The sequence below is a fragment of the Bos indicus genome, chromosome 27 (genome assembly GCF_029378745.1).
Source record: "Bos indicus isolate NIAB-ARS_2022 breed Sahiwal x Tharparkar chromosome 27, NIAB-ARS_B.indTharparkar_mat_pri_1.0, whole genome shotgun sequence".
In the NCBI taxonomy this organism is placed as follows: Eukaryota; Metazoa; Chordata; class Mammalia; order Artiodactyla; family Bovidae; genus Bos; species Bos indicus.
In genome coordinates, this window is record NC_091786.1 from 14,305,537 (window position 1) to 14,316,449 (window position 10,913).

General features: G+C 48.0%; 2 protein-coding genes and 1 long non-coding RNA gene across 4 annotated transcripts; 1 reads left to right on the top strand and 2 right to left on the bottom strand.

The window, feature by feature from the left end:
- Positions 1–1,314: 1,314 nt before the first annotated feature.
- On the bottom strand, positions 1,315–3,461 carry LOC109553314 (condensin-2 complex subunit H2; the record flags this gene model as incomplete). Its single annotated transcript, XM_019953292.2, is given in 9 exon segments — positions 1,315–2,268; positions 2,271–2,415; positions 2,417–2,477; positions 2,480–2,616; positions 2,618–2,781; positions 2,784–3,052; positions 3,055–3,126; positions 3,129–3,254; positions 3,257–3,461. Coding segments are annotated over 9 exon segments (1,773 nt in total), but the record flags the coding sequence as incomplete, so codon positions are not given.
- Positions 3,462–4,375: 914 nt separating this feature from the next.
- On the bottom strand, positions 4,376–7,381 carry LOC139180216 (uncharacterized). Its single transcript, XR_011564532.1, has 2 exons — positions 7,244–7,381; positions 4,376–6,093 (listed from the first exon to the last, which is right to left on the bottom strand). It is a non-coding gene; the product is annotated as an uncharacterized lncRNA (long non-coding RNA).
- On the top strand, positions 6,136–10,598 carry CDKN2AIP (CDKN2A interacting protein). Of its 2 annotated transcripts, none has more exons than XM_019953541.2 (3): positions 6,136–7,491; positions 7,937–8,036; positions 8,496–8,706. In XM_019953541.2, exons 1-3 carry the CDS (start codon positions 6,722–6,724, stop codon positions 8,502–8,504), a joined length of 879 nt encoding a protein of 292 aa, XP_019809100.2. In that variant the 5' UTR covers positions 6,136–6,721; the 3' UTR covers positions 8,505–8,706. The 2 variants fall into 2 exon arrangements, with proteins under 2 accessions (XP_019809100.2, XP_019809099.2); XM_019953540.2 differs by having other exon boundaries at positions 6,161–7,491; positions 7,937–8,067; positions 8,496–10,598.
- The last annotated feature ends 315 nt before the right edge of the window (positions 10,599–10,913 follow it).

The window sequence follows — 10,913 nt, forward strand, 5'->3', positions numbered from 1 at the left end:
CAGAGACTGATATTAATTATAATCTCTATAGAGGGCAACCAGGCTGAGAAGGGAGGGATGTTTTCACTTTCAATTCTCTTTAGACATTTTCTTTCTGTATGTATGTATAATTTACAATTTTAAAAAACTTTACCAGAACTTAACTGTTTATCTAGGCAGCTTGCTCCCTGTTCTCCAAAACGTCCATTTCAAGCATTCTCTACTCCATCACACAGACTCCATCTCACCTCCCATCTCCAATCTTTACAAACTTTTTTTTCTTTTAAAATGGAGGCAAGATTTCTCCATCTACCTGAGGTTAATCTCTCCTCCTCCATGTTGGATCCCAGACCCTCTGACTTCTTCAGAAATTTTCTTTTAACACCCTTTTCGACCGTATCCTCAAACCCTCTCTCCTTTAGCTCCTCCCAGTCAGCTGGTACACACACTGAAGCTACTCTCATCTTAAATTTAAAAACTGCCTGGATCCATGACCCTCTCTAGCTTCCTCTCTCTTCTCTCTTTCACAGCCAGTGTCTCCGCTTCCTACTCCTGAAGTTACTCCAAGACAGAGCCTGCCTCCATCACTCCACCAAAACTACTTTTGCTAAGCCAATGGTTCCAGTCTCTAATGTGTGTGTTCTGTGTGCTCTGTCATGTCAGCCTCTTTGTGACCCCATGGACTTTAGCCCACCAGGTCCCTCTGTCCATGGGATTTTCCCGGAAAGAATACTGGAGTAGGGATTGAATCCATGTCTCCTGCATTGGCAGGCGGATTCTTTACCACTGAGCCTCCTGGGAAGCCACTGGATCATTAACACCAGTATTCCTCGCTTTTGATTTCTCCACAGGGTTGACCTAAAACAATAAGACAGTCAGTTGTTTTCCCAGTAAAAATGGATTTACTCAGGAACAGCAAAGGATTGCAATTTAGAACATGCAAATTTGGATTGCCATTTCCTTCTCCAGAGATCTTCCCAACCCAGGGCTTGAACCCAGATTTCCCGGGATTGTAGACAGACGCTTTACCGTCTGAGCCACCAGGGAAGTATATAGGCCAGATAGAAAAAATAGGCAAGTCCAAAAACCAAAGGAGAGGAGGGCTGTTTTATAGAGGAGAAGGAATTGGGTAGGGCTAGTATAAACAAAGAGTCCATTGGAGGAAACTGGAAGTTTGAAGTGTAGTGGCTTTTTAAATTTTTCATTTTTAACTGACAGATAATTGTGTTACAGTATTGTGTTGGTTTCTACCAAACATCAACATGAATCAGCTGTAGGTTTACCCATGTCCCCTCCCACTTGAACATCCCACCCACCTCTTTCCCATTCCACCCCTCTAGGTTGTTACCGAGCTTGAGTTCCTCGGCTGATTTTCAGTCTCTCATTGACTAGGTTGTTGCCTGGGGAGGAGAAATTCATCCCCCAGCTGGGTTGTGAAGTAATAGCCTGTTTCCTGTTGAAGACACAAAGGCACCTTTTCTTACTGGGTCAGCAATTGACCTTGAGTGTAACGGCTTGAGCAGGCTCCCTTCTGGACTCCCCACTTCATCGTATTTATTTTTTTTTTTTTAAGGGACTGGTGAGATGGCAACACTTTATTAGGCTGGGCCAGCCAGGAAGCAAAGTGGACTGAGCCAATGCATGCCCAGCATCTGCGGGGGATGGGCTCCAGGGCACAACCCTGGTGCTCCCCACTCAGGGCGGCACCGTGGAGGGGGCACCGTAGGTCTGGAAGTGTTCATGGGCCCGCTGGTATGTGAGCAGTCTCAGGGACATGGTGGCCACAGCCACCTCTAGCCCCAGCTGCTGGGTGATCTCCACTGTGTTGTCATTAGCCAGCTACAAGGCCAGCACGAAGCGACACACTTCAAAAGCAGCCTGGCCTGCCACCAGCTTTGCAAAGGGACGCCACTGGTTGAGTTGGCTGAACCTCGAGACCTGGTCCCCACAGGTATGGATGTCAAAGGGCATGTGCTCCTCCTGTTCCGGGAGCAGGGTCTGGATGGTGTCCTCCCAGTCCCGGACGTGCTGCTTCAGCTCTGTCTCCTGGACGAGCTCCTGCTTCCAGGTGGTGACGAAGAGCTCCACATTCTTTTGGACCAGCTCCTCCCAGTGCAGGGACACTGGTGTGGCTGCCGCTTCCCTCTCTGCCTTTTCCCCGGGCTCTGCCGCCTTGGGCTCTGTGTACTCCTCGGGCTCTAGGAAGTCATCTGCTGCTCCCAGGTCTTCCACGGAGTCCTACAGGCAGTCTTCCTCCACAGACCACGGCCCCTCCTCAGCCCTTGGAAGTGGCACTGCTCAGCCACCTTCCTTCTCTGCAGCTTCTGGAATGTCTCCAGCTGCTCCCTCACATGCTTCCAGTACAGAACCTCCATGGCTGCGAAGGAAGGGCCCTTTCGCCAGGGCCTCCTGCTGTCGGCGTGGGGCCGAGTACTAGTGGAAGTCCTGCAGCTTGACGCCACCCTTCCTCTTTCGCTTCTGTCCTGGCACCTCCTCCTCGAGGGAGGCACGGAGTAGGGCCTCCCTTTCCTGCAGCGCTCAGAATCCAGGGACTCGAAGGGCTCCAGGCCCTGCCAGGGGTCTGGGGTCTCCTTCAGCCAGGATGCAGGCTCCAAGGCCTCCTTCCGCTCCCGGAGTGGGCTCTTGAGGCTCGATCGGGACCTCAAGGGCTGAGGCCTCAGTGGGCTCCGCTGTCCGCTCTGCATTCTCTTCAGCCTTTTCCGCACCCCAGCTTCTGGGCACTGGGCCCTCCGGAGAGGTGCCTGGCTCCTGGGAGATGCTGAGCACCAGGCCGGGACTCCCCCACACACAGAGATTTCCATGGGCTGCTCCTCAACCCTACCAGGCTCCTTCTGGTTCCTTGGCAGCAGTGCCTCCATGAGGGACACTCCCACCGGCTCCAACAAGAACATTATTCTGGGGCGGGGATTCATCCTAAAATCCTTCCAGCGGGCCAGGACCTCCCCCTGCTGGCTGTACAGGGGGTTACTATTCTTCATCTCGTCAGGGGCTACCGGGGCATCGGGTAGGAGGCTGATGAGGGTCCCACTGAGGACCTGGTCACCCCGAGAGCCGCATTAACACAGTAGTCAGAGAGGTCGTCCAACGACAGGAACTTATGCGCCACCTCCTGGGGGGCCCTAGAGTTGCCTCCCCTACGGTCCCATCTTCCAGCTCGGAGAAGGGCTGCTTGGCCGGCTTCTGGCCAGAGATGAAGTCGACATCCTGGTGCGCCAGGGAGTAGAGCTAGTCCGCCTTCTGACTGGAGATACAAAGGAGCCTTGCATCACCTGTGCCGCTTCAGTGAAGTTCATTGTGGTTTTGCCTTTGTCAAAAGAAACGCAGATCTGGTCCAGCTCCTCTAGATATTCGCCCAGCTGGGCCGTCACGTCCACCTCCCAGTTTCTGCTGAGGTAGCGGGTGGGTAGCAGGAGGTGGGCGAAGAAGCTCCTCAACGTCCTCCATGTTCTGGAGGGGCCGGATCAGCCCGGGGACCGCAGTGCCGGCTTCAAGAGGGGCCAGTGTGCTCAGCCCGCCACTAGTTCTGGAGCCATTTTCCTCCACTCCATTTTAAATGGTTTCTCTCTGTTCACAGAACAGCTTCTGACACAGGGGACTATGCTCTTCTTAAAACAATCTCGTCATTGACTTTCAGGACACACACACATCACCACTGTGATTATGTTATCAAAAGCTCGGCCTCCCTGTACACCAATGCTGAATCAAATCCTGGAAACAGAGTTTTGGGAGAAGTAAAAAAGGGTAGATAGTTTTATTGCTTTACCAGACAAAAGGCGGCAGACTAGACTTCTGCCTCGAAAAATTGTGTCTCAACCCTGGAGAACTTGCTAAGGGGTTTGAACAGGAGTTCAAAAGGTGGGGGTCTCTGACAAGATTAGGGCATGAGCACGGCTTGTGTGTGTGTGTGTGTGTGTGTTGCTCATATCCTCTGTCCGTGGGATTCTCCATGGCAAGAATACTGGAGCAGGTTGTCATGCCCTTCTCCAGGGGATTTCCCAACCCAGGGATCTAACCTGGGTCTCCTGCATTACAGGCAGATTCTTTACCACCTGAGCCCCCAGGGAAGCCCTTAATCTTGTCTCACGTGATGGCCTCCTAATCTTAATAAGTTTGTCTGATCCCTTTAATCTCATGTCAGGTGATTTCTTGATCTTCTCTGTGCTCACTTCTCTCCTAAAGGCCAGCCCAACCTGGTTCAGGGCACTAGTGGCTTGTCTTTTTCCAAAGGTCCAGGCAGAGCCTCCAAGCCAGGCTTTAACAATACATGAACTATGAACTTCCAGATGTTCAGGCTGGTTTTAGAAAAGGCAGAGGAACCAGAGATCAAATTGCCAACATCTGCTGGATCATCAAAAAAGCAAGAGAATTCCAGAAAAACATCTATTTCTGCTTTATTGATTATGCCAAAGCCTTGGACTGTGTGGATCACAGTAAACTGTGGAAAATTCTGAAAGAGATGGGAATACCAGACCACCTGACCTGCCTCCTGAGAGATCCGTACACAGATCAGGAAGCAACAGTTAGAACTGGATATGGAGCAACAGACAAGTTCCACATAGGAAAAGGAATACCTCAAGGCTGTATATTGTCACCCTGCTTATTCAACTTCTATGCAGAGTACATCATGAGAAACGCTGGGCTGGAAGAAGCACAAGCTGGAATCAAGATTGCTGGGAGAAATATCAATAACCTCAGATATGCAGATGACACCCCTTTATGGCAGAAAGTGAAGAAGAACTAAAGAGCCTCTTGGTTTTTCCTTTGATGAATTATCTGGCATGGGGGAGACAACAAGTATGATTCCACACCTAGATGATATCTGGACATTTTTTTTATTTAAATTTTTATTGGAATATAATTGCTTTACAGTGTTGTTAGTGTCTCCTGTATAACCAGGTGAATCAGCTATATGTATCCATATACCCCTCCCTCTTGAGCGTCCCTCCTGAGCCTCCCTCCCACACATGCCACCCTTCTAGCTCATCACAGAGCACTGAGCTGAGCTCCCTGTGCTATACAACCTCTCCTTCCCCCGTGAGTTCACAAGTCCATTCTCTTAAGTCTGCATCTTTATTCCTGTCCTGCAAATAGGTTCATCAGTATCATTTTTCTAGAATCCACATCTATGCATTAATATACGATATTTGTTTTCCTCTTCCTTTTAAAAAAAATACGCAGATTCTACTTCGCCAAAAAAGAGGCTAATGATTTACATTTAATAACTTCAAATTATATGTGTGTGTGTGTATATATATATAAACTTAGTCTAAGAAATAAAAATGACCTTTCAATGTTCCTAGCTATTCAAAAATAAATTACTTTTATTTGTAATATAGAGAAAACATGATTGCTACTTTGGGGTATTTAATAACTTAGTAAATTGAGTTATTTGCGGTTTTCCTCAAATAACATAATTTCAGATTAGCATTACTGTAGAGTGCTCAGTCTCTAAGTCATGTCCCACTCTTTGTGACCCCATGAACTGCAGCCCACAGGCTCCTCTGTCGATGGGGTTTTCCAGGCAAGGATACTGGATATCTGGACATTTTAAACCAAGAATTTCCTTTTCTTTCCCTGTTGCTTTGGAGGGCACTCAAATAGAGCCTGGATTTCAAAATTGATTGTTAAAATTATAATAAAAGCATTTTGGGCTGAAAGCTGGAGTATTTGTTCTTTGAAGGAGCCAGATGCTTGACCTAAAAGATATGTCTTTTTTTTTTTTTTTTTAAGGTTTACTTTGCATATGAAGGTTCAGGGCATAGATCACGGACCACGAAGTTAAGAATAATAGCATATATCGTACTAAAAAAAAAACCTGCCTTCTCACTATTAGGAGACAAATCACTGGACTAGAGGGAGGAAGGATTCGGAGAGAAAAGGAGAGAAGGGAACTTGTGAAAACCAATGAGGGTAGGGTAGGCTGAGAGGGAGGGACTGTTGACTCCGCCTCAGTTCAGTTCAGTCGCTCAGTAGTCCGACTCTTTGCGACCCCATGGACTGCAGCATGCCAGGCCTCCCTGTCCATCACCAGCTCCCGGATTTACTCAAACTCATGCCTATTGAGTCGGTGATGCCATCCAACCATCTCAACACCTAATATTGGAAACATAAGCAAGTCGGGAGTAATGTTAAGTGTGGACATTCTAAAATGGGAGAAAAAAAATGCAAAGAAAAAAGTGCTCTAAGAGGGTAAAGTTGGGGTCATGGAGACAAATGACTTCTTTCCGTCCAGCTAGACGTCACTCTTTATAAATTTAACGAAATACGGAGCCAGAAGTTCCTGGGGCAGCGTTTGATATTGACCAAAAATCCACCCAAGAGGAAGCAGTACAGCTTGAGTTGAACTGCGGAAACCAAACCCAAATCTGCGGGGTCAGGGCTGGTTTCAAAGACTGGGCTCCACAGAGCAACATCGACCTGGATAAAAGTTATCATTGATCTTTAATAGCACAATTTAAACGAAAATGCCCCTGCACATCCCTAAATGCCCCGAGACCCGAACGGCTTCAAAATGCCTCGCCTATCTATATTCGAAACGGCGCTGGATGCTGTTTTCCACATAACCAAAAGATGAAAGCGAGCTTTATTTTGGCCCTGCTCGAAACCAGCGTCCTGGGGCCGAGACGCCAGACCTCGCGTTGGGACAGCAGCTCGAGTCAGCGGGGACGCGCGCCACACGCGAGGACTCGGCCGGCCCCGCCCAGCCAGTCCGCATTCCCAGATGCCCTCGGCCGCCCCCCGGAGCGGCGGGCCAGGGGCGGGAGGGAGGAAGCCGGAGCGCGCGGCGTCACAAAGCCGACCCGGAACGGGGAGGCGGGCGCAGAGGTCGAGGGTACCCCAGGCCAACCCACAGGCGAACCGCCCTCTTGGGGCGGGAGGCGCGCGCCCGCCTGCCCTTGCTCCGCCTCCCCTCCCCCCGCTGCCGTCGGGGCCGCGGCGTCGCGGCAGCTCGCGCGCCGCAAAGCGTCCTGGGAGAACCGGCTCGCGCCGGAAGGACGCGCGGGCGCTCGGCGGCTACGAGGTTATAAAAGGGAAGGAGCCGGCGGCGGGCGGAAGTGGGCGGTTCAGCTGTTCCCGGCGCTGTTGTTTGGGCCTCTGGAGGGGCGTTCTCTGGAGGGCCGCCGGTGCAGGCCGCAGTGACAGGGCCGCTCACCTCGCGCCCCGCGCCTGCCTCCCGGCTCAGAGTCCGCTCCCGGCCTCCGCGACCCGCAGGCCCAACATGGCGCAGGAGGTGTCGGAATACCTGAGCCAGAACCCGCGGGTGGCCGCTTGGGTGGAGGCGCTGCGCTGCGACGGCGAGACCGACAAACACTGGCGCCACCGCCGAGAGTTCCTGCTCCGCAACGCCGGGGACCTGGCCCCCGCCGGCGGCGCTGCCTCCGCTCCCCGGGAGGAGGCCGCCGATGCCGAGAGCGGGACCCGCAATCGGCAGCTGCAGCAGCTCATCTCCTTTTCCATGGCCTGGGCCAACCACGTCTTCCTCGGGTGCCGGTGAGTGAGCCCGCGTCCCCGAGCAGCTCTCCCGAGGCCCGGAGCCGTCGGCCGAGAGGGGGAGTGGTGAAGCGCGGGAATCCGCGGGACCTGCTGCCCTCTAAGGGCGAGAAGGGCGTCTCTTGGCAGAAGCCGACACAATTCACGGTCCGGAGGTGCCCCCGTAGCGTGGGGGAGCTGCCGTTGGTGTCGTTGGCGATGAGCTGACAATGCTCTTGTGGGGAAAGTGACACTAAATCTAAATTAGGATTGTAAGAAAGGGCCCCGCCTCCCAGACCCTGGGCGTTTGTGTGTGAAGTTCCAGGAAACCGAAAGTTCCTGGCGGTTGGTTCAGTTTCTTGTTTACTACCAGGAAATGCAGTTCCTGTGGCCTGCAGTTTTTGTACCCTAGAGGTGGCAGCGGAGCAGAAACACTTTCTGAAGCGTCTCTCCCTTCTTGTTACAGGTACCCTCAAAAAGTTATGGATAAAATACTTAGTATGGCTGAAGGCATCAAAGTGACAGATGCTCCAATCCATATCACAAGAGACGAACTGGTTGCCAAGGTGAAGAAAAGAGGGATATCGAGTAGCAATGGTTAGCAGATCATAGATGTGAACATACATAGGAGTTTAGAACTTAAGTTTGATGTAATTAGGAATTATCGTTACTAATTTTTTAATGAGTTATAATTTTTATAATGTTAATAATCAAGTTGGAATGTTAAATTATGTGTTTATATGCTTTAGGCTTTGAATTTGATAGTTTCCTTTGACTGCCATGAGATTTCGAAGTGTCAAATGTTACCTATGCTGTTAATGTTTTAATGTTAGAAATTATTGATGTTATTCAACGCTGTTTTAAGAATTAATGAAGTTATTCCACACTTTGTAAAGAATTTACAAATCCTGAAGTAATTTCACCTTACCTTGTGCCTTTGTTTTAATATGTGTATCTGTCTTGTACATTTTGAGCTGATGTGTGTGTGTGAAGTAGACTTATATATCTGCTTTCCTTTTTTTCAGAAGGGGTAGAAGAGCCAGCCAAAAAACGAGCCATAGAAGGGAAAAACAATTCTGCAGTTGAGCAAGATCGTCTGAAAATTCCTGCTAAAACATCAGGTCAGCAGGAGAGCAGCTCAACCTGTTCGGGTTCCTCTTCCAAATCACAGAGTAGTGGGAACTCAGCTCTGAGCTCCAGCAACCCGAGTCAGAATAGCAGCGCCACAAGTGATGGAGAGCGGGCAGTTGCCAGCCAAAGCAGCAGCAGCACTGCCTCTCAGGTGACAGCGGTAGGGTCTGGAAAAGCTTCTGAACCAGAAGTTCCAGATAAACATGGTTCGGCATCATTTGTTTCTTCATTGTTGAAATCCAGTGTGAATAGTCATGTAACCCAGTCCACTGATTCCAGACAACAAAGTGGATCGCCGAAAAAGAGTGCTTTGGAAGGCTCGTCCACCTCAGCCTCTCAAAGCGTCTCAGAGATTGAGGTGCCCTTATTGGGCTCCTCAGGAAGCTCAGAAGTAGAGTTGCCACTGTTGTCTTCTAAACCTAGTTCAGAGACAGCTTCCAGCGGGTTAACTTCTAAAGCCAGTTCAGAGGCAAGTGTTTCATCATCGGTTTCTAAAAACAGTTCGTCATCAGGCACATCTTCACTAACCCCCAAGAGCAACACCTCAGTGAACACAATGCTGACTTCCAAAAGCGCTTCACAGGTAGCTGCGTCACTGTTAGCTTCCAAGAACAGCTCCCAGACCAGTGGCTCTCTGGTCTCCAAAAACACTGCGATAGCAAGTGTGTCCCAGCTGGCTTCTAAGAGTAGTTCTCAGACCAGCACGGCACAGCTGCCTTCCAAAAGTACTTCACAGTCGAGTGAGAGTTCTGTCAAGTTCTCTTGTTGCAAGTTAACCAACGAAGATGTGAAACAGAAACAACCTTTTTTCAACAGACTGTATAAAACAGTGGCATGGAAGTTGGTGGCTGTCGGTGGCTTTAGTCCCAATGTGAATCATGGCGAGCTCTTAAACGCAGCTATCGAGGCTCTGAAAGCCACACTGGATGTGTTTTTTGTCCCGCTAAAAGAACTGGCAGATCTGCCTCAAAACAAGAGTTCTCAAGAAAGTATTGTTTGTGAATTGAGATGTAAATCTGTGTATTTGGGCACTGGCTGTGGAAAAAGCAAAGAAAATGCTAAAGCAGTTGCATCAAGAGAAGCCTTGAAGTTATTTCTCAAGAAAAAGGTAGTGGTAAAAATATGTAAAAGGAAATACAGAGGCAGTGAAATAGAAGACTTAGTACTCCTCGATGAAGAATCCAGGCCTGTAAACTTGCCTCCAGCATTAAAACATCCTCAAGAATTACTGTAATATGTCCAAAATATCAGTGTGTACATTATCTGGTATTTGAAGAGACACACTGGCTTACTTTTGTATATGAAACACAAGCTTTCACAAATTTTGTATTGCTTTTTTCCAGTTTTGCAGAAAATTTACATTCTAGTTCTCTTCACACAGTGGAAGTTGTAAATAATTTGTGAATGACAGTATACATTAAAAGGTTTATGCATTACCGGCATACCAGTATGCTGTTTTATTTGCTGAAGAAAATACCGTCTTCTATTTTTAATGACACATTAGGTACGATGTGTAGTTCTGTAGTCTTGAAATTTTTGTACTACTTTCAATTTGGTGAAAAATGTATAAGTTGTCTACCATGCTTTTTCTTTTCCTAGCTGAATAAACTTTCACATCAAAGAAAAGGGGACCATAGTATTTGAATGTCTGAAAGTCTGTGAAGCTTAAGGTTTTAAGAATGTTGCCCATAATACTGAACGTCTGTTAAAGAATAAGAGAAAATAGTTGCCTCAGACTATTTTTATGAGAAGTTGTAAGCATTTTTAAAATATAAAGCAGTGTAAAATACTTGTTTATTTTATTCTGAAGTTGTTTGAAATTCACCATGATTTTGACCTCTGCAGATTCTTTAAGTGGGTTAATTTATGTTTTGAGGTAAACTATATTACCCTTTTTCTTAAAGACATAAATGTGGGTTTCTATATTAAGCATATTTTGTGACTACTATAATTAACGGATTGATTTGTTTAGATATTAAATGCTTTAAGCTATTTTACCTTTTCGAGAAGTTGTGGTTTTTTTTTGGTTTTTTTTTTTCAGCCCCGAAGTCAGAACCAATTCTTGCGAATAGGCTTCATGTTACTAGTCATCGTAAGTTACAACTGGGTAATTTTTCACAACTTGATGCAGTTTTCTATGGATAGTGAGGTTAACAGTTTGCAAATCTAGAAGCAGAACCAGGTGTTCTATTTTTGTTTACAAATCTCAGAAAAACACTGGGCAGGCAGTAGAAAAGCTAAGCTCAGCTCTTTAATGAGCCTGTTCAATTGAATTACATTTGTAGGTAATGAAATGAAGTCCTGCTTCTGTG